The sequence below is a fragment of the Cynoglossus semilaevis genome, chromosome 2 (assembly GCF_000523025.1).
Source record: "Cynoglossus semilaevis isolate Cse_v1.0 chromosome 2, Cse_v1.0, whole genome shotgun sequence".
NCBI classification, from domain to species: Eukaryota; Metazoa; Chordata; class Actinopteri; order Pleuronectiformes; family Cynoglossidae; genus Cynoglossus; species Cynoglossus semilaevis.
This window is the reverse complement of record NC_024308.1, coordinates 6,174,478-6,198,667: the sequence shown is the minus strand read 5'-3', so window position 1 is coordinate 6,198,667 and position 24,190 is coordinate 6,174,478. Positions and strand designations below refer to the sequence as shown.

Below are 24,190 nucleotides of genomic sequence, written 5' to 3'. Positions count from 1 at the left end.
TTGGCAGAGAAGTCTGTGCTCCGATTACAACAGGGAGTTGAAAAGAGTGTAGAGACGGTCATCTAATCCACTCAGAGGACCAGGATGATCACGGATAATGGCAGTCATATTCCTGTGGATCCGTTTGTGTTGTTAAATCTGACAGAGCTGGTTAGACCCTGCGCGAGCTATCATTCAAACTTAGAGGTTTTAAGTGTTAAAAACGGTGCCTGGATTTGCTAAATTAAGGGACCACTTTGCGAGCACAGTCTTGGCCGGCACTGCTCAGCATAAATATTTAGATTTTACTTCACCCTGTATTTCACTCCGAACAAATTGCAGGAGTAGTTTTCTTTCGAGACACCAGACTTGGTGATGATTTGCGCGGCCAAGAGAACATTGCAGGACTGGATTTGGCAGCACTGAAGATAATGAAAAGTAATAATGACGAGCAATAACGTGTGTGTTTGTGTGTGTGTGTGTGTGCAGTGGAAAAGCTCAAGAGGAATGCTGGGAGAGTTTTGGTGACGACATGTGCGCAGACACTGGGTTCTGTGCTCCGGCTCCGTTTGTCACATTCTCCAGAATGTTCAAACCCCTGGTCTTTTGGTTGGACTGATGCTATAAATAATAGTTTAGTTTCTCTCGCGTTTCAGACGAGGTGACGATTTGCACAAATGTGGAGCGAACAAGCCCAACGGGACAATGAGGGGAATAACATTCAACAGGGGGAATTCGTATAAAAGGATTACTGCTGTGAGACGGGAGGAAACACAGCAGACGCATAAATAAAATATAAAATAAGACATGAAGGCGTTTGGGGAATCCAGTAAAACAATACGACCATAAGTCATTCTTACGGCCAAGAGCTCGGACTTCGGATTCCTGACAAATTTGTACCGAGCAGCAGAACATGATGTTTCTTTTGTTCTGTCTGTAGATATGATCACGGACACGAGCGGGGTCGTCGGCGTCCAACTTTTATTTTAAACAAATTTGTTTAGAAATGTACATATTTGCTGATATTGTAAAATAAAATTTTAATCATTGAATATAAACTTTAACCTCAATTGATGAAAAACAGATGATTTTTTTTCTGCCTGCAGCAAAAAACAAAAAAAAAGCCTCTGGGAAATCAACAAAATTCAGGGGTAAAATCTGAGCCAATCTGTAGTAAAGTCAACTCGTCTTCCTGCAACTTGGGAAACTTTTCCCAAACACGAGACAAAATCAACATTTGTTTCCTTACAGGTGCTTTAAATCCAGTTATGCCGTTTGACAAATGACGTTACGGTGCTTCGTCTTGACGTGGGAACGGTTCCATGTAGAGGAACTTTGGCTCTGAATAGACACGTTTAATGTGATCTTGATGAAAGGACAGGGTTGGTTGGAAAGCACAATAGGAAATCAGCAGAAATGAAATATGTGACAAAGTGAATTCAAAGTATGAAAAATGAGTGTGCTGAAGAGTGAGCGCCGACTCAAGACTTCATATTTTCGCAGTGTTATCTTTGGGAGACCAGAGAGCCAGGCGAGAACATATGAAACTTTATGTTTATTGTGTTTGTGGGGACGAGGACCCCCGGAGTGAAGTGGATTGACAGGTGGCTGAGGTTCTGGACCAGAGCGGAGATGTTATCAGCTCTAATGTACAGAAGTTTATTGTTTTATGTCGCGCTCGATGGAGAGCTGTGTTTCAAGTTGGTGTGAATGGCGTCGTGAAGAGAGCGATCCTCGAGTCCAACGTCGGAGTGTGACATGTTTGTGTGGAGAACTCTCACAGTGACGGCCATGTGATCCCAGCAGCGGTTCATACAGGGACACAGTTTTGCGGCGGCAGCAGGAGAACAGATGTATCTGACTCACCTCCTATATTTCTCCCAATTATCATCTTCTGTCTCTTCATTTTTTTCTGGACTCTGCTCCGCGTTCCTGGCTCGGGCGGTTCCGTGTTTGTTCCGTGCTGATTGGCTTCTTTGGTTGCTCTCTACGTCCCTCTTGACTGCTGGACAGCTTCAAAGACAGAGTGGGCATCAAAGGTTTTGGCCCCGAGTGGCCTCCTCTTCCTCCTCCTCCCCCCCGCTCCTCCTCCTCCCCCCTCTTCCAGTCTTCCCATGCTTGTGCGTCTCCTTTTCACTGTCTTCCAGCCCCAGACTGTTCCAGCTTTGTTGTTCCTTCCCTCATGTGTAAGTGATTAGACGACAGCGCTGAAGGAAAACACCAGCTTTGTTTTTGAGGCAGTGGGCACACTCGGAATTCCAGTGGATTTATGGCAGTGAGACGGTCCCTCAGATCAGAACTGGCTGAATGGGCCTCTGGAGAACCTTCTTTTTTTCAACTCATTCTCTCTGCTCCGTTCTTCATCTCATTTTTCTTTTTTGAGCTGTAAACAGATTCTTTTCAATTTTGATGTGTTTTTATTTTCATTTACAAGTGGACAGTGTTGGACTGGGGATGAATCTGGTCGTCATGTCACAGAGACATTCAGAACTCAGGCTAACAGTCAACATTCAAAGATAATCTGGTCATTTCCATTTAGTTTCTTTAATTAAAAATACCTGACCATTTCAAAACAATACGTCATTCAGAATCCAATAGGAAGAGAATCTACATCAGTGAAGCGACTGGTCTGTGGACCCTGCTGGTACCAGCCAACCGGTCCTTAGAACACAAAAGGTTGGGGACGGTTGCATTAAAGTACTGTTTAAAAACAGAACAACCTTTCTCTTGGGCAGATATGACATCATCATCATCAGAGTTAGTCACTGTGAGAACGGACCAATAGGGGGATTTTAAAAACCCAACTTTCTCCTCCTGTCGCCTATTTTTCCTCAAATCGTCCACATGCCTGGTCCTGTCTCTGTCCTCTGCCCGTCTCTGCGTCTCTCTCCAGAGGAGATGATACAAAGATCTATTCATAGCCTGAGTGATTGCTCATTTTCTCCTCGCAGCCCAGATGTCTTGCTCTCCTCTCACTCTGTCTCTACAGAGGGGTCAGGGGGTCACGAGGAGGTACAGGTCTTACTATTGTGCTGTTCTGAGAGACTGCTGTGTGTGTGTCTGTGTGTGTGTGTGGTTTTCTGGAGCGGACCAAAGGTTTTAATATCAGGGTCTGGCCTTGGTGTCACCTTGTCAAGTCCTGGATTCTTAGTGCAGCTGTGGAGTTCATAGATTGGTGCGGGGGCCTCCCGGGGCCCGCCCGTACTAAATTAAGATGAGTTAAATACTGAGAAAACATTTCAATACAGAAAGGCATGAAAAAAGGAAAAAAAAAAATTTTTTCTTCAGTCAATTTCAAGTAGTAACTCAGTCGAATTGTTTTATTATGAAAATCGAATGTTTCATTTGGTTGAATCTGACCCTTGACATCATGTGGCTTTAACGCCTATCATTTTGAATGTTAAGTGTTATATGTGATGTGCTTTAAAGCAGAGAACTCAAATTACCCCAGGGGCCGGTGAAGGTCTACTCTGAGTAACTGCAGTATTTGACAAAGGCGAAGGTGAAACCCAGAACTGCTCAGGGGTTTTAAACCCAAGGTCTGTGTAGTCATTTTTGCCGAGCTACACGTTCTCTGATTATTAACAGCAAAATACAATGGCAAATTTCTTGCATAATTTTTTTTTAGATTTGAAAAATGTTTTGAAAAAGTACATTATTGTATTCAGTGGCACATGCTGTGAAAAAACTTTCCATTTTGGCCTAGCTAGTCTGAACAGATTTTGTCGTTGTCAAGCTGAAGTTGCAACAGTCACACAAGATGCGTTCAGGTACCATCAGAGACCTGAGAATCAGACGATTACGACAGTTTAATTGTTACACGATTCGGGAGAAATGGCTATAATTTTTCTTTTTTAATCAGATTTTCTTTTTTCATATTTTCTCTCCCATTTTCTGAGGCACACCTAGCCCCTGGTAGAGCCCCCCATGTTGAAACAGATTTAACCAAAACATGATATATAGTACGTGGATCAAGTATATTGGGCTGCATCTTTTGTATGATTTAAGAAAAACTGCCTCACACCGATAATGTTCCCTTCAGGGACCCTCGGACGTTCTGTCCTGATCGTTGCGTTTCCTCCTGATCTGCAACTATCACTATGAAAACAATCAAACGGACTAATGTGTAGGTTATACAGTGGAGTCAGTCTGCTGGGGTTGTGTGTTGACTGGAGAGGAGTTACAGGATCAAATGAAAGAACTCCAACTCCACTGCAGTCAAACACAGGAGGGGATAATAAGGAATTTGGAGAACAGGAAAAGGCTGCGTCTGTAAGTGATTTAAATGTGTGTTAGTGTGTGTGTGTGCGTGCATTGGCACTCGTACCTGTGTGGAGTTGAACGACACAATGGATGGATTATCTCAGAGAACCGTGTGACGGAGTGTGTGTGCGTCTGTTTCGATCAGTGCGTGTTTTTCTTTGGAAGCTTTATTGAGTTCCACACTTTGTTTATGCAAGTAGAGAAGAGATAAACACACACACGTAACGGAACGTGAGCATGTGTAAATGTTGCAGCTGGAGTGATTGGATCGGGTGTTTGACCAGTAAACCGCCGTCGGATTTCCATATCTGTTCAACTTCACGCTTTCACATCCAGGAAACAACGCCGTTGCTAACGTCTAAATCAAACTGTCAGAAGTTTAATGCACTGCATTGAGCAGATCTGACTGACTGGGAGTTTCATCCCACTGTTATCAGTGAGGCCCGGCAACAGCGGACAACAATGACATCAAGTCTGTCGGTGAGAGAACTCTGCTGTTTCTCTTTGTCCCATAATCTCATTAATGGACATCCAGAACATCCAAGAATTAAATTCAAGAAGAAAAGAAAACATATTTTATTTTTATTTCTAGCTCTGTTTTTTCTGGCGTTTTCCAAACTGACTCAGTGGTGAACTTTACAGGAGATAAAGTGTCTGAAGAGTCGACTTATAAAACAAAAACAAAACAAAAAAATATGGACGATACTTCTTATTTTATTGGTTTATTGGCAGTGTCTTTTATTTTGACCTGAGTTCAGATCTGGGTCCTGGTTCCATTAGGTCTTGATGGTGTTGGTCCTGGTCAGTTTTACCAGTACGTCTGGTTTTAATGATTTATCGATGACCAGAACCAAAGTTTTAATAATTAATATAAAATAATAAAAAGTGATTTATCACGTTTCCCTGTCAGATATAATTAAATACATACAACATTGGTCAATAGTGCAGATTAAATACATACAACAATTGTCAATAGTGCGCACACACACACACACACACAGACACACACTAGTCCTTCATGTGGTGTATGTTGTTAAAGTCACACAAACAGACAATTAAATCTGTAAACTCCATCATCACCAGTTAACAACAACAATGTAACTCTTTTGTGTGTGTGTTTGAGTGTGTGTGTGTGTGTGTGTGTGTTCTCAGCTCACTGAGGTCATCACTTCAGCTGAGATGCATCACACACACACACACACTTAAGTAAATCCTTGGGAGAAAGTTGAAGAGTTAATTTAATCCGATTCTTTGTCTGTAATTTGAAGCTTGAATTTCCTCGTTTATTTTCACAGTCAGGTCAATTTATCAGACCATAAATGAAACCCTCAAACTCTGTACCGTCCACTCTGTGCCAGTATGACTAATATTTGGGTAGATGTTCATTTTGAAACCCGTCACATTCCTGGCGAGTAAACGATGTAAGCGTGTCTCATCTCTCCAGCGTGTCTCTGTGTAAACTGTGAGTGAGGACAGCTGAAAGGCTTGGACTGAGTCACAGCAGAAGCAGCAGGGAGAGCAGGAGCAGCCTCCGCGCTTGTCAACATGCTGCCACTCACTGATAACAACCAGGTCAGAGCACATGTAGCTTCCCATCCTGGAAGGTCAGGCGGAGTTCAGGGAGAAAAAGAGAGAAAAAGAAAAAAAAAAAGAAATATGGATATGTAGCATTAATCAGTTTATGACGGCTGCTCTGTGTCCTAATGACAGGTGAACATTAAGAAATACTTGTAAGGTCCATCTGGGCCGCACGTTCCTCTCTCGGCTCCTCACTGACGTTCTCCATGCACTGGGCTGACCTGCTGCTGCGGAGGAGGAAACGCTCGATGCTCCGTCTTCACGTCTGCTTCTCTGGTGATGGAGGCCACTGGAGGAATTTTGAAGGAAAGGATTTTCATTCAAATATTTAGTCATCTACTCTACTGCCCAGTCGTTCCCAGTAGGTTGTCAGTAATTATGCATTAAACCTAAATATATGTATATATATATATTTACTTATATTCATGTGTGTACATATACATAATAAATATATACGTACATATATATATATATATTAAAGCTGGCCTCCTGTAGAAAGAGCCGACTGTCTCCACTTCATCACTGGCTGCTGAAAGTTTCGCCGTCCATCCCTCCTCCTCCTCCTCCGTCTCCTCTTACTCATACTCTCCGGCCGACCTTCCAACTATCTGTCGAGCAAATATACAGGACCTGGGTTTGGTTCATCCCCCCAAAATGGCTCTCTCTACCATCTCAGATACTGCTTTTCATACCTTTTATTGTGGGGAAAAAATGATTGAATTGAATGAATCCAAGCACGTCTCCGTGGGTGTGTCATTAGTTTTCATCAAAGATGTGAAGTCAAACAGAGACAGATCAGATCTTTGGCTTTTTTAATTCATAATAAATAGATTTTTATCTCCAACTTTCTTCATCCAACTGCAGCGGTCGGGAGGGTTGCTGTTTTTTTATAGAAGTCAGTGAAGTAGATAGTGTACCATCATCATCATCATCATCATGGTGTTTATGGCTCGACTGTTGAAGAACGCTCAGTGACTGTGGAGAAGACAGAAGTTTCCTGCAGTAATGAAGTCAATCTATGCACTGACACGTTTCCATGCTGCAGTTGATGAGACGTTCTGAAATGAAGCACCACAATAACATCAGGGACCTGGAGATATCTATTTAAACATGTTCCATATGCTCGCCCGCCCTCCACCCCTCTCTCTCTCTCGTCTTCTTTTTCTTCTGATTTTCTTTTTCTGTCTTTTTCTCTCACTCATCCTTTTTTTTCCCACTTCCTCTATTTCTTCCTTGCACTTGTTATTTTATGGAGGAATGCACTGAGCATTTGATCTTCCTGCTGCTCTGACCCTAAAGATGGGGAGAGCAATAGAGGAGGAGGGGGGGGGGGGAAGGGGGGTTTTACCCCCCCCCCCCCGCCCCCCGCCCTCAAATGATGGCAGCTCCAGTAATTCGCTGCTTCACTCAGTGACTGCTGGACAGAAATGAGACGCCTAATCAAGGCCAGAGTACGCAGAGCAGCTGCCAAATCTAACACATACATGGACCAGAGCGCACACACACACACACACACACACTCACAGAGAGACAAGTGTCTTCACCAAGCTCCAAACTTGCACACATGTCCCCCTCCTGACTTTTCCACAGCAGATATACTGTATGTTAAATATATATGGACATATATGTTCCACAGTAAACAGAAATATTCCCCTGACGCTGACACTTCTGTGTCTTTGGACCAAACTTAAAAAGCAGAAGTGTCTTTCATCAGCAGCAGGAAACCATTTCCCCGGCTGTAATCCTGGCAGCGTCAGACTGTTGTACGTGACGGTTTGGACGACTGTTGTACAGCGTGTGCTACAGACGCTCAGCACCGACAGAAAAATCACTGCAACGACATTAAAACTACATTTTTCTGAATGTCATTTTAAGTTTTGACTTATTATGATTTTCATCTTCTATTTAACTTTGCTTTATAAATAAATTTATATTCTAATCACAAATAATATAACTTATAAATAATATATTTTTAAATCTGACACTTTTGTCTTAGAGGTATTTTCTAAAATTGTAACATTCAATTATGTCTTGTAATCCACTTATTTACATCCTCTATTTTAATTATTTTTTTTACTATAAATATTTTTTTCTATTTTACAGTTTTTATCAATTTCCCAAATTTATGTTAACAACTTATCATCTCACAATAATAATTTTCAGTATCAGGCAAAAACCTTTTTTGTCCTCTTTTGGGGAAACCACTTCCTGTTGATGAAGTTGTTTACAGAGGATAATTAACATTCACTTTCTTGAAGTTTATTGTAAACAAGATTCAAATTTCAAACGTAAAAAATACTTTTGTCAATTTAAAAATAATATTTGAAAAATAGTCTGGACTGTAAAGAACTGCCTGTTTCGTATAATGGAGGGAAAAAATATTCGGCAGATAATTGTGAAAGCGTCAGTAGTGATGGTGCAGGTCAATAATAGGTTCCAAAGATAGAGGTCGGGGGCCAAAGACCATCTGTGCCACCTAACCACTGGTCTCCACAGCCGACGTGGTTCTGCTGGTACCACGCCAGTGTTTGCCGTTGTTGTACCTCCGTGCCGCCATCGGCCCGTCCTCCTCACCGCAGTCTGGACTGGAGGAGGATCAGTTATGAACAGAGCTGAGTTTAGAGGAGGTGAAGTGAGACTGTGTTTGGGAACGTGAGCACTGATGCTGCAGGAGGTGTGTTCACTCCGCCCCCGCACCGTCCTCTGCTGAAAGGCAGAAGGAGGGAAAGGACAACGAGCTCTGGAAATGTGAGAGAAACTCTGATCGTCTTTGTCTCTCATGGCACGTTTCGTGAGCGTCTCTCTCTACGGCACGCTCATTTTCCTCTGACTTTTGCCCACACTAATAAAATCCAGGCTTAATAAATCCCGCAGCCGTCCGCAGCCTCTCTTTACTTCTAAAAATTTCTCTGTGTCCCGGCCAGAAAGATGTCTCTGGGTGAAATGTTTTTATAATTAGTGCTCAGCCGCTGCCAATGGAAAACTATGCTGTATAAAGTCAGATCAGGCGTGGCGCTCCAGCCAATGTGCTTGTTTGTTTTTCACTGTCTCTCTCCCGGGTCTCAGGAATCATAAATTTTTATGATAATAAACATATTGTAAGTGATGAAGCTAAAGATTAGCGAACAGACAGAGCAGAGGGTCGTTGGTAGAAGTTTGGTCGAAGACAGAGATCCGTACAAGGAATTAGTTTAAGAGATTAAAGAAGATATTTTAGTCTTAATTCAAATCTTCTTACATTTCTGTTGAGAGTTAAACCACATTCAGTTGACACTTTCAATGAATGTCACTTTTCTTTTCTTTCTTTTTTTTTTGCCTAGGACTTTTTTTCTATCTCAGGGAAATAAATAATACATTATGTAAAAGTGTCGTACATACCATCACTAACATTAAAACTGACACAAACACTGACTAACTTGAGTGTAACCACTCAGATTCCTACATTTTGTCCCAGACACGTTCAGTACTGACGTTAAATCTTGTCCGCACTGTTAATAGTCGGTCTTTTTTAATGCCTTTGTGCCTGAACATTCTCTCGACCAGATTGAACAGAACTCTTCTCTGGTCAGGATCATCAGTTCTACAGACTTATCGATGTGCTCTTTTCAAATGCAGTGTTGCTGTTTAATGCCTCTGTGGCAGCACAAAACTTGCTGTTGTCATGTTTAATGCCTCTGTGGCAGCACAAAAAAATCACAGCTGCTTAAAAGAAGCTGCTGAGATAAAAAAGCTGAAACAAAAATAATAATAAAAAATATAAAAACTATTATTATTGTTGTTATTATTAATTGAATAATTTTCTTAGCTTTTTTTCACTTTTTAACTTATATTTTATAGATATTCATTTAATATCAAGTTATCTAATTGTCTTTTACCTTTAGCTGTTCATTTTTTTATATATATATATTTATGGTTCTGTTTTTGGGATGTTCTGACACAGCGTTCATTGTTTTGTTCCACAACAAGAATAAATTATTTTTTAACTATAACGTAATTGGATTTTAATCATGCGGCTGTAACCCCTCAGGCATTTTCTAACACATATCACCGTTCTATTTTAAGTCCATTCCGTGGTATACATTTACGTGTGGAATTGTTCCAGTTAAATTCTGAGGCTTGGGGGAAAAGTTTTTTTTTTTTTTTATTTTTTTAAAGCTGTCAGTGTGGGTTTGGTCTCCCTGGCCTGTTTTCAACTCACCCTCCCTCTCCCTCCCTCCCCCATCTGCCTCACTCTCTTTTATTTGGTCTGTTTCTGCCGGCCGTCCTGTCTCTTTCATTAGCCGGTCATCGTCCAAGTGGAGGAATGCTGATGCTTATTTTCATAACCTGGGATGAGGAGAGGTTTCCTGAAGAGCCGAGCAGTGATTGACAGGGAATCGTGCTGGAAACACTCAGAGCTTCACTGTTCGTCTCAGACTCTCGCTGCTGCCAGAGCAGATGCTCGGTCTCTGCTCTAGGCTTGGAACGAATGTGGTTTTCACTTTCCTGTCTCCTCAGTTCCTTCTTACTTTCACCCCTCTTTTTGCTGCATCACTTTTTTCTCCTTTGTTTCCTTTTATCATTAGGACTTTCGCTCTGGCAAATGTCAGTTTCTAAAAAACAAACTCATATTAAACTGTAGATCAGTCAAATTGTTAGTTAATATGTAGCATTAAAATGAGCTTAAAACCAACCAATGTAAAATGCAGTACCAATGTTAGCCTGTAGAAACATTTTCTTGATCTTTTCTTTTCTCTCAGAACAAAAAGAATCCAGATATTTATTATCCATTAGTTTAGATTATTTTATTCTATAATTTAGACACCATTCATTTTACAGTTTGGACTCCTTACCTAAATAAAAATCTTCATATCACTATGATAAATCTTTATCTTGTATGATTAATTTTCATCCCCTCTGAAGCAAAATAAATGTATGAGATATTTTCTTTTTTTTCTTTAATCCTAATAAATCCCTCTTTTGGGAAAGTAATTATCCCAAAAGTGAGATTTATTAGGATCTCTGCAGATATGGGTGCAGTACCACTGTTGACTTTTAAGGACTAAATCCACAATAGGATTATTTTAAAAGATGTTGAAAAAAAATCCTCATCATAAAAAACTGCAGAACATTTTCCAGGAAAAAGGTGTCACAGGAGAAAATAAGAAATACTCTCAATATTCACCATGACATTCAAATACCCAAGGTTTTATTGACTTTGGAAGACGCCTCTAGAATGAGAGAAATTCCATTGTGTCTGAATATTTGGGCAAAGTGTGTTTTAGTTGGAGCACGTCTCCTCCAGGGACATCATCAGTGAGATTAGAATATTCCACTGTGTCCTTGTTGAGTGAAGAAATACCAGCCGACAGCAGGGACAGTGTGGAATGGTGCGCACATGACGTCTAATCTGAGTCATGAGATCCTGCAGCATTATCCTGACATTCCCAGATTCCGTCTGCCAGACTCTCTCCTTTTGGATTTGTCATCTTGGAGGAAACTGGGAACGTTGGCGCTGAGCTTTTGGAGTGGGTTCGTGTTCTTGTCTTCGCCTGAGACTGAAGACGTCATGAACAAAAGTCGAGTGAGACGACTGACGGGGTTAGGTCTTAAATCTCGCCTCCAACCCATGACCCATGACAGACCAGGACCTCAGCACGGTCTGAAGCATAAATCTGTGGATGACTTCGCACCGCAGACTACCTCGGTGACGAACAATGACGTTCACGTGCTGCCATTCAGCAGACACACGCACAGACCGTACCTGTGCACGCCAAAAATCTGAAGGCGCGGTAAATCTGCTCGGACCGGATCAGGTTTACCAGAAAGCTGAGAGCGCACACGTGCATGTACCGTCCTGTCAGGTGATAACAGACCGTCCGCCCTGTTACAAGCTGCTACAGATTCCTCACCAGTCTCCTAATGCCACTTGTAATGTGATCCAAGAGAGACCTCACCCAGAACGGACTAGGAAGACCTGACACGCCAGTGTGGTTTCCACCGTCCAGGGACGTCTGTGTCAACTAACCATTAGAGTCCAAACTCTTAGAGACAAAGAACAAATATGAAATCAAGTATGTGGTGGTAGAAAAGTTCAGGGTTTTGTCTCCACAGCCTCTGAGCTCCAGCCCATGTGTTTTCCACGTTTCTTCTCGTAACTCACAGACGTGCCAGTGGCTCGGCCCGACTGTAAATTCTGGATTAATGCCTCGTGTCAGCTGACTGAGATCCTAAATAGGTTTAAAGGTCAAAGGGAGTAACATGTCATATCATGCTGGTTGTATTTCATGCTAAATGGCTTGGAAGAAACCCCCCACACACACACACACACACACACACCCTCGAGGGGCTTTGTGGTCGGGCCCTGAAAGACACAGATCTATGTGTTTGTGATTTGAAAAGCGGACGAGACCGTTGGTCATTCAGTTTGTCTCACCAGAGCCTCGTGTGCTGGTGGTATTTTTTCAACACATACGGCACTAGTTGTGTAAGTAACAATTATATTTGTAAGAAAAAAAAAGATGATAAAGCATCAAGAGATCAGGCACACACACATGAAATCCACATGTGGCCAGTAGGGGGCGTCCATTTGATCTCATCTGTTTGGGTGGTGCAGTGTTTGTGGCATTTTCCAGTTTTTGTTTTTTTTTTTTGCATCAGAAGATGGAAAACCTTCACTCGTCACTGGTGTGGAGAGAGATTCGGTTTTTGTTTAATAGCAGCGTAAACGCGTCGTCAAAGTTTCAAATGAATCGACTCAGTAAGAATGTCGGGGCAGGTGTGGGTTGAAAGTTGAACCTTTACTTTTTCTTGTTCTGATCCAGAAAGAGGCCCCTGTCATCAACAACTGCCCCTCTGTCCGTCACACCCCTCACTACCTTTATCAACCCCCCTGTACGTTCTCAGAGGGTTACAGACAGGTGTGTGTGTGTGTGTGTGTGTGTGTGTGTGTGTGTGTGTGTGTGTGTGTGTGACTCAGTCATCCCTCTGCTCTTTGGTCCTCAGGTGAACACACTCTACCCTGAACTGGGTCTGCTTTTATTCCTCGCTACGCTCCAGTTGAGTCAATGAACTAACACCTGCACACACACACACAGACACACAGACACACACACACACACACTCACCGACACACATGCACCAGTACAATGACACACAGACACACACACAGACACACCTTATGTCTCCCTCTCTTATCTCTCAGTCTTCCTCATGTTTACCATTCTGTCTGCTTGTTGTACAGTTGTTGTTTTTATCACTTCCTGTCCGTCCGTTATTGGTCTGCATGTGAGCGGTGGAACCGTCGTCAGGTGACAGTCTGTACACACAGTGGAACCCTCAGACAACACACGGTCATTGTACTCATTTGGACTGTCTCTGTCTCAAAGAGAGAGAGACAGACTGTATGAGTGTATTGTGAATTTTCTGTTCTCTCAATAATTGTTTTTTCCACACTCTCACATTTTCCAAGTCGTGACAAAAAAATCTTTTGTGACAAAAGTCTATTTTTACATCTTTACGACAACCCTCTGGTTTTCCAATCCCCCGTCTCCGACTGTCTTAATAAGTCATTACCGCCGCGGCATGAATTGTGTCTGACGTGGAGTGAGAGTGAGTTCATATTTGTTCTCAGGGAAAGTTCTGTTCGATTCTAGAAGATCGGGAAAAGTGATTCCAGAGTTTGAAGAATGGAATCCGTTCAGGACGGATCTTGACGGGGAAAGGTCGTCACTCCCTGTTTGTCTTCATCTGCTGTGTCTTTCACCTCTCTGACACTGGAGTGTTATTGGACGTAGCCGCCTTGTGGAAAAAAAAAAAAAAAAAAAAAGGGTTCCCTGTGTCTCAAGATACTCTCCGAGTCCGATCGGTTTTCCAGCAAACGGGGATGAAAGGGGAAGAGAGTTGGAGGAGGCCTGTAATAACAGAGCAGCAGGAGTCATACATCAGCCTCACTCACCAACACAGCCCACTCCGGCTCCAAACTCCAGCCCCCAGACCATTTAACAGCACATTAGCTGCGATGCATATCCACTCAGAGTGAACATGTTTGATTCGCTCCTGCCTTTTCCCACTGACTCTCACTTCTCCATGACTTTGAGTTTTTTTTCTCTCTCCCTGTCATTCCTTTCCCCTCATTCCCATGCCTTGGAGTTTCTGCACTGATTCCCACATGCTGCTGTCACAGTGCAGTCACACTGGATTCTCAGAGCTTTTCAGGGGTTAACCTCGTGTCCCTGCTTGATTTTTATCATCATAGGCCAAATACAGCTGGACGGAGATCAGAGGCTCATGGAATCTGCTGTCTGGACTCAAAGGAACCTTCATGTTAGCCGTTCACTGCGTAGTTTGCCGTAAAGATGGCAGAGGATTGGCAGCGCTACAGTAACACATAAAGATATAGAACAGCTCACGTCCATGTCGTCACAACAGAGTTCCAGTGTTGTGGTCGATGGTGGAAATCTTTGGCCTGATATTAAAGGCATTCACTCGGAGCCGTCAGTAACGGGATTTAACCAAAACTGATTTTGTAGTTTTTAGTTATTTTTCATGGTTTTGTGGTTTGACTGAGTTGAAATACACAGAAATTCCACAGAATCAAAACTTTGCTCAGCTCAGGTTGCAGTTCATGTTTTCACCGATGCCTAAATGAGATTTGTGAAAATCCGATTTTTTACACTTTAGATTAATCAGTATTTAAAAGGAAAATGTAGCGGACACGTGGTGTCGTGGCTGTTGAAGGGATTTTCAAGTTGATATGTGAAACAAAAGTTAGCCTTTTCTCTTCATGAGGATAAAATACGCATCACACCCATCTGAGTGTCACGATCCTCCCACAGCCAGGACAGCGATAACAGCTGGAGTGAGGCGTCACATGATCAGTGGAGGTTCCTATATTTAGTCATTCATTAACAATTGAGGACAAATCAAATGACTTCTCCGTAATGTGCTGTGAACCATTAGAACGTTAATCTCATAATGACTTTGAAAGTGAGTTCCAAACATCCCTGATGAGAGAGAGCTCACAGATGTGACCCACATAGAGCAACATGACAGCAGAGAGTCCAGACCTGGATGTGGACTAGACCGCTTCTATCAAAAGTGTTCCTCCAAAACAAGGTTACAAAGAGCATTCCCTCATGTTGATATTATAAACCTCGACATGGAACAACTACTAGACTCCTCCTCCTCTTCCTCTTCCTCCTGCTCTCTGACATTCACACGTCCAGCCTCAACATCTGACCTCTAACCCCTCTCCACTTGGCTGACATTTTGTCAGTGAAGCCACTGAGCTGTGTCATTCCTTCATGTCTGACTTTTCCTCCTCTGACTTCCTTAAATCTGTCAAACCAGTTCAGGAGGAACATTTAGACTCTGATCGGTACCATGAAGTACTGCACCATGACTGAGAACCTACATTGACATAACTCACTGTGGTCTCTAAAGCCCCAAAGGTTCAAACGTAAATTTCATTTCTGTATCCCATACATGTAGGCCCCTACATATGGGACAGATGTTTACAAAAAAATCAATGTTTTGAGTTGAAAATAGTGGAACCCAACGGCTAACAGTTAGCTTAATATATAACAACAATATCTCTTTTTTTTATCAGAGAAGAAAATTGAAGTTGTAGTCTACAAATTGCCCAAAACAAAAGGAATATATATATATATATATGTGGTCACATGCTGAACATGCTACACATCATGTTGTTTCCCATTAAATTCCACAACCGAAAAACAGTCAGGTTAGCTAACACATTATTTTAAGAAACCTGTTGCAGGCCTCATAAAACCGTTGCCTGTGCCACAATTGGCCCTGCAGCCAGAGTGTGGACATTCCTGGTGTAAGAAGATAATAGCAAACAGTAACGATGAGGTAAGGTAGTCATACAACAAACAGACTAATCTCCACATCACATCTGCCCACAGTCTCTGCAGCGATCTGGACCATAAGTCATAAAGCTGGCAGCCTGTTGTTGTCAGCCTGTTGTTGTCAGCCTGTTGTTGTCAGCCTGTTCTGCCGTCGGCCCCACCGACAGGTGCAGCGTCATTAACGCAGCTCGTTTCACCAGCACCACCGCGCGGTCTTCAGCCTCTTTACCACAGTGTGTGTAAAACAGCACATTATCACCCAATTAGCATGACCCTGTGGCTAACGGCTGCTGCTGTCTGACTGCAGTCTGGCTGCCTCCTCCACACACATACACACACACACACACCCTACAGGCCATTTAATGTGCCACTAGAAGTGTACGGTGGTGTGTTCAAGTGCAGTTTGTTCACCCTCAGTTGTATTTTCTCCTTTTTGACAGTTATTGTTGCTAATGTTTTACTGATAGAAAATAAAAAAATATAGATGGCACATATTAAGGTTTTGCCCCCAGCTGCTTTTAAAAACACCAATAGGAAGTCCATAAATGTTGGGGGGAGGGTCAGGATCAGCTCAGGGTGGTGACTGACTCTGTTCTGATTCTGTTCTGATTCTGTTCTGGTTCAGTTCTGATTCAGTCGTTGTTAAGACCACGTGAGAACGACATCGTTGTTGGACCGCGTTGTTAAGACCACGTGAGAACGACATGTTTTTGTCATACCAGGGAAATACTCACATCTATGTTGATCATTTTGAAATACAAATACTTGTGACACACTTATACCTGTGGGTACACAGTAGTGTGGTTTCACACGTTTGTGTTTTCTACACATACCTCAGACTCTGGGATGATTATCCTTAGTTGGCAGGCAGCCATTCGATCAGTCATCGTGTTAATCTGCCCCAGCCTGCCGCCTGAACACACACACACACACACACACACACGTATTTTGAAATTGTGTAGTATTTCCTGGTGTACTCCTTGCTGAAGGTAAGCATGGCGTAGTATTTCTGTCAGTGGGATGTTTGTCATTTGAATCACTGAAGGTCATCAAAGAACAGTTTCAGGTCGTGTCCTCGTCTGTGCGGCGTTTTTTTCGACCACGCCGGGACATTTTCATTCGTCAGGCTCCACCTCATGACCTGAGGCGGTGCACACTGACGCTCCTTCTCCTCTCTCCTCTGTGCTGTAATGAAAAGCAGAGGGAGATTCTGTCGTCAGCTGCTAATAATTCAATATTAGGCCCACATGGTATTCTCTTATGGGGCTTTGATGGACACCAACCTGGGTGCAGGATTCACTGTACCGTGCTGTCATGGAGGCTCTGTTACATTTTAGACTAGATCCCTGAATCCATGTGCATTTGTCACCGGGTTCTTGTTCACCATAGAAAAAAACAATGTTTTTAAAATGGTGCTCCGTAGCACATGGGTGATGTTGGCCACTCTGACATTAACTATCGGAGTTGATTTAAACGAAGGAATGTTCAAAAGTTTCAAAAACAAGTACAGCTTCAAACTCCATGTGACCCAAAGGTTTTTCTAGTATTTTAATATTTTAATTATTTTTATTTTAGTATTTTTTATTATATATTATTTTATATAATATATAATATATAATAAAAATATATATTTTATAAATTATAATATATTATATAAAAATATATAAATGTGTTTTTATATTAAAAAAATTATAAATATATATTATTTTATATATTTATAATTATTTTATTATATATAATCTATGAAATTACTTAATTTTTTTAATGATTCAGACAACTTTTTGCAAATTGGTTTGAAGAAAAAAAATTAAACGTTTATCTAAAATCATCACATATTTTTCTAAATATCAATTGAAAAAAACAAACTCGTTATTAAGACAACTATCTCTTGAAGACATGCGTCCCATCGAGACCATAAACCTTTTGTTGTCCATGGGGTCGATCTATTGATCCTCGATTTCAAAAGAACAGAACACAGACTAGGAGCGTGACAGAACTTATTGACAAGTTTATTCCTTGTTCTTAAAATAAGAGTTTCCGTCACAGCTGTTGGTTTCCAGGATGATTTGAGGGGAATTTTTTACCAATGTGATTCAGTTCAAAGTTGCCAAACACACAGTTACATCCAAAAAAACATCTGGTGTTAGCTTCAGATTAGCAGCTTTATTGTTAGCTGCTAAACGACGTGCAGATGTAGCGCTTCAACGTACAGTCCCATGTATTCCAGTGACTGCAGCTTGATCATGTGACATCACAGAGATTGGAGGCGACACTGGATTTTGACACAATGTTTTTAACTGTTTTCATACAAATGAATGGAATCCATTAAAGTCCAGCCTCTGATTTTTGATCGGTTACATCACAATACAAGACAACTTTAACTTTTTTTTTTTTTCATGCCTCACGGTGCCTTTTATTTCTTTGCTCTGCAGCAGGAAACACCAGCATCGTGTTTAGTTTTTCATTTAAAACAATGGCTCAGTGTTCAGTGTGTTCTTCCTGGTTTGAATTTGTAAATGTGAATAAAGCGCTGGCTCACAGCTCGGGTTGTTTGTCACCCTCTTGCACGATGTGGCCTCTGAAGCCCAAACTTCTTGATTTTTTTTAATGCAGTTCCATCGACTGTGGTTTAAGATTAAACTGTAACGACAGTTGAACTCGGTCCTTACTTTTGAACTGCTATAAAAATGCTAACTTTTGTCTCTGTTTCCCATTTTTGCAGGGTCTGAATTTCTCCAAGACCCCAGTGTGTTGGCCGCCACATCATGGAACACCTCCAGTGATGGTAAACACACACACACACTCACACTATCAAACAAACGCTTTCAAATAAAAGCTCATCCTTGACTGTCGCTTCTTCTGCTCCAAGACGACTGAGGAAAGAAAAAACACACACACACACGTGTTACATTACAATAACACAGTAATCATATTTTCACGGTGCATTAAACATATGCAGCATTGAGCTACAACTTCTCCATTTATCGTCTTTAATTTAATATCAGTGTGAGTGTGTTTTTAAACAAACTCCTTCACTTTAATGATCACCTCAAGTTTCCTAAACTGCTGCCGTGGTCCAGGCACGGACGGACGGCCGCTGTGGAGGATAATTAATGGAACAAATTACACGTTGATCTACTCAACATGTGGTAGCCGAGCCACAGGTGCACCTCATTTCTCCGAGCTTTTCGCTGACCTACTTCGAGCCGTCTGAAGCAGAAGCGTAACGTAGCGTAGATGGCTCCAAATGTGCTTGTGATTTAGGGACATCTTCAAACATTTTGCTCCAATGTGAGTTTCAGTAAAAGTTTCTTTCTTCTGACATCTGATTGCCTTATTTTATCATGGCGGGCAGTTTGTCTCCTGCGCGACGCTGAAATGAGGACAAGGTGCAGCGGAGTTGGCTGCACATGGGCTGCAGGAGCGGGTCAGAGGAGAGAGCTTGTGGAACAGCTGGAGTAGAAGGAGAGACGGCCGCAAAGTTTCTGTGTCTGTGGAATAATGCCTTACGACAGTACTTCTCAAATAGTTTGGCGGGTCAATACATACGTTATTGGGTTCTCAATAAGATGTTCTGTCGCAGTTTGTCTGACAACTGTTCGACTTATATCATTTTAAGGATTATACTTCTGTGCACTGATCCTGACTCTGGATTACAGATCATTCACAGTAAATAACTGTTGTCGTAATAATTCTAATTCTAACCGTACTTCAACAACAACAACACAGATTATGTCATTGTTTCAGTCGTGGAGAAAATGGAAGACAGTCATGAGAACAGAGGCCCATTGACTCGGTGACTCCGTCGTTGTACAGATGATTCACTTCACTGACTGCTGTTGTCAGTCTTTAGTTCCTACAATGATCTAATCTCCCCTCCAGTCCTCATTTATCCACGGCCCTTGAAAAGCAAGAAATCTCTAAAGACACCGTGACTGTGCGGATCGTCGTTCATCACGGTCGATCGATCCTGAACCTTTGCTTTTGTTTCCTTCTCATTTTGTCTCTCTGGTTTAACCTCAAACCTCGTTCTGCCACAACACTGAAAACAACACACACAAACAGGGGCTGTTCAAGGAAGACAGTAGTCCCTGGACTGGACTGAGCAGTCGAGGCAAGATAATCATTATGGTCAACATGTTTGAAGAGTCATAACTACAGTGAGAGGACGTTGTTATTTTCTTCCCTGAACAAAACAAACATCCAATATGGAGCTCTGCGCTGGGCCGTCGTGCAGCCATGTGTTCACGGTGCTGAATCTCTGAGGCCCAGGGCTAACATCTGGTTCTTATCTGATGGACGGATGGTAACTGTGCCCCTTGTTTTGTCTGCAGGCAGTGGATGGTTTTGATTGACCAAGCAGACAACATTCAGGTAGCGTGGCTCTATCAGCACGCATCAGTAGCAGGAAGTTATCGCGCTGAAAGAGGCTCATTATTGGGTGAAAATCAGGGGTGACAATAGTTTACTGAAGACACTTCACCCCAGGTTTCAATTTATTATTCTTTCCCCTTTTTCTCTTTGTTTGTTTTTGTGTAATTTCACTTTTGGCCTTTAGTTCTGGCCTTCTGTTCTGAACAGGAACACTCTGTGGTTGCCAAATATGCCTTTTTTAGGCACTTTTTTCGTAATTTCATCAGAAAGTATTGCTAGCAGCAAGTTACCTTTTTTAATACTTGTTTGTTCCTCGCTCTACGTCGCCCTCAACCTACGATGTTTCACCATTACATCGCCACACCTCATATTTATAAATTTATTAAGAAAGTCTTGTTCCGTTTCACTATTACATTTATTAAGAAAGTCTTGTTCCCATGAGGAAGATGGTTCTGTTTATGTTTGCTGGTGGTTTGTCACATTTTTATGGGACTTTTGACCCTTCATCATGTCTTACAGTCCTCTGATGACATAACTTGTCAGTCCACGTTGTAAAGTCCATGTAAAAGCGCTAGTTCAACAGGTTCTGATTTCCTACATATTTAGCGATATGTAATATTCGATTGTATGTAAGTTCCGACTTTTGTCTCAAAACATGGCGTTACGTCGCCACTAGAAACCGAACCCTGACGTGTTTATCTGGGCTTACCTCTGTTTGTCACATGAAGCATTCATCAGTAACACCTCCTCATCCCAGACTAACACGTTTACATGAATTCAGGGTCAATTATCAGTCAGACTAACTCAGTAATCTGGTTTGCTCTAATGTAAACACAGCCACTGTAGCAGCTGCATGTGCTACGCTAGCAGCGCAGCCTCCCAGTGTTTGGAGCTGGTGCCGTGTTAAAGGCCTGAGTGCCCGGTCCTGTGTTGTTCCTGTTGTGTGTTGAAAACACACCACCACCATATCCACTTATAGAACACAGTGTTGTTGTGGACATGAGGAGGTATAATGTAACTTGTCTAGTTCGGAGCTGGGATAATTTGTGTGTGTGTTGTGGTCGTGTGGGTGTGTGTGCGTTTACATTTGTGTGCTTGCGTGTGAGTGTTTGATTGTACCAAACCGCTGCGAGAAAATGCAGGCTGATGACAGGGCGCCATTTAGCTCGCAGCCACATTAAAGGGACGGTCCGCAGAGAAGAGTTAGAGTTTCACGGCGCTCCTGCCAACTGCACCACAACACTCATCGAGCGACAATTACATACAGAGTGGCTTTGTTACACAGAGCTTGGCAGACGGCGTCTCTGCAGCTAAATCATTTGTTGCTCTCTGTCTCCTCCTCACTTTTCTTTTGTTGTCTCTTTATTTCACCTTGTCGTGTCGAGTCGCTCTAGTGTCTTTATTGACAGTTGATGCGATATTTACGACGAGCGCCGCCACTGACAACAACCAGGGAATTAGACAGTAAAATATACAGCAGGTTATACAGCAGAACAGTGACTCCTGTTGTTATAATAATCATACATCATTAATGAGTCATTTGGACTTGAGGAAGTCTTGTGTTAATAGCAGATCTGCAGCGCCAAGTATTTGGTTCATCTGGTAAACGTCTTTGTTTTTTTAACCACAAAAAGGAAATTAAAACACACACACACTCACACAGAGGTCAGCACGGACAGTGATGACCTCAAATGTTCCGTATGTGTGTGTTTGCACTGCTAGGTGAGTGGTGTCAACACGTGCGTGTTGAATGTGGATGCGTCAGTTTGTGTGTTGTGTGACTGAAGGAAGGTATCTGCATGTACTGCAGTATTGTGGATATTACAATTTCTGTTTTGTAAAAAATATTTGTGAAAAATGCAAAAAAAAAAAAACACGGTTGTTTGCCTTTTAATGCAGTATCTGTTAGATGCATTTATTTTTTTAAAATTGGTTAAAAATTAAAAAGAAAAGGTAGTCAATGTCTCTATGCTGATGACATCCCTCTTTATATAAAGTTTTGCAACAGAAGTCAACCAAAAAATTACTAAAATGCGTTACAATAGAATTGATTAAAACACATTTAAAATCTTAAACACGAAGAATAATGATTTCACATTTGTGTTTGGCTAATTTTTATTTTTTTTATTTTCTATGTCCTGCAGTTTTAATGTTAAGACAAAAAAGGCTGCTCAAAATTATGCAATAAGTCTTTGTAGGTTGTGATCAAGATTATATGATATTGTGTTCTGGGCCTTGACCGAGTTGATCTGGGTCATAAGTTGATGTAGAATATAGAAGAGAAATGTTGAAACAGATCAGTAGTTGACCCCATCCCCCCGACCCCCCCACCCTTCGTAGGTCGACTCATCACTGCTTTCATCTCTGATCCTTTTGAACTCTTGACTCATGACTTTAAATATCAAATTAAAAGAAGTTCAGACCAGATCAGTCTGAGACTAGGAGTAAAAAGGTCAAGAAAGAAACTCAGTATTTACTGCAACTTAGATATTCAGCCACTTAGTTGTTCCCAGATTCTCTCACAAAGTTTGGGGTTTTCAAAGATCAGCCACTTGGTTGTTAGTTGTTCGCAGACTCTCTCACAAAGTTTGGGGTTTTCAAAGAAAATGATTATATTTTCTTAAAGCCCCTGCTTGACCTTACATGCAGTATATCAATATTTAAATCAAACGTAACCTCTGGTGCACACTTCTAAGATAGATACGTTTTTTTTCTTACCCATGCAGTGACATACTGCATTAACAGGAAGGGAGGAACAGATATATATAAAACAGAATGTGAGTGCAGGAGGTAAAATCCATAGAAGTATTTATTATTTGCACTAATTACTTTACCGTTGAGTAATTCTTTTTTCTGACCGCAGTGGAGCAAAATGTGGAAACAGAGGAGGGAGCGGAGGGTGTGAGTGAAGGGGGAGAGAGGAGGACAGATAAAGAGGGGGTGGATGGGAGGACAAATGAGGAGAAAGTAGTGGTTGTGGACAGTGGGAGTCGCCTCATATTGTCACACACTTGTTAGGATAACGCTCGCTATGTTAAACCCGAGATTTAGGGAGGAACGCACACACACACACACACATACACACACATACACACATACAGAGGCTGTAAGCTTTTGAAAAATGTTCCACATTTCATTCTAGCACAAACATCTTAGACACTTGGTGCATTTGAATAAATCCTGACGTGAGTTATTCAGTGAACAGCAGCTGAATGGTTGTCATACAGACAAGAAAAAGCAGCGTTTACAGGGTTTATTTCTTGTTTATTTTAAATGTAAAACCCACTTTTATAAACCATAGAATTACAGTCGGGGTCTTCACCTCGTCTTTCTATTAGTTTTGTGTTTTTTGGCCTGAAAACATAGGAACCCTTCGGTTGAAGACATTTGAGAATTTAAGAATTTTGAATCTTTACATTAGGGCAGTGTTAGCATCTGTTGGAAATTCTATCTTCATTTAAGGGAAATCTATCCATCCATCCATCCATCCATCCATCCGTCCATCCACCTATCTAATTAATATTCATGATAACACTACACATGACAGCGTGTACTCTCATGTAGACCATGTACTTCTATACCATCACGAGTCCGTGTACAGCGTATTTCTTGGTTTCCTGTTTGTACTTTTTCCCCGTTGTTTGTTTTGGCCGACGGTGTGTGACCAGGAGTGTTTCTTCATACCTAAGACTGGTTTTGTGGTGGAGGGAACTTTCCGCTGACTTTAACACTGGTGTTTTCCTTGCACATTAAACTCTTAGGTGGCCCGTCAGACTGTTTTGGTCCTGACCGCCAACAAAAACACAGTCCCACAGATAATCATGCAAAAATGTTTTGCTTTGTCTTTTGTATCCTGGTCCAAACATTAGGCAGACTTATGTATTTGTTTCTCCTGAAAGTCCTTTCTTTTGTGGTTCTGCTCTTCAGTCAACACACAGGTACTGCAATTATACTACAGTTTGGAACGTAGCCCTCTCTCCTGGGACAGAGACATGATGGAGCTGATATAGCTTAACTCACCAGTCCAATGTCCCATCAGTATAGCCGGTCCAGCCACCAGTCATAATACTGTCATATTTTTGACTAAATGTAATATAATAATTAGACAACTTTATTTTCTTTTCAAACTTGGCAAATGACTTTTT

General features: G+C 41.7%; 1 protein-coding gene across 2 annotated transcripts in view; it reads left to right on the top strand.

The window, feature by feature from the left end:
- ror1 (receptor tyrosine kinase-like orphan receptor 1) overlaps positions 1-24,190 on the top strand; it is a 111,472-nt gene that overhangs the window by 59,953 nt on the left and 27,329 nt on the right. For both annotated transcript variants that reach the window (XM_025053173.1, XM_025053170.1), the window contains exon 2: positions 18,394-18,456. In XM_025053173.1, the coding sequence (XP_024908941.1) occupies positions 18,394-18,456 (63 nt within the window). The remainder of the gene's footprint in view (positions 1-18,393; positions 18,457-24,190) is intronic.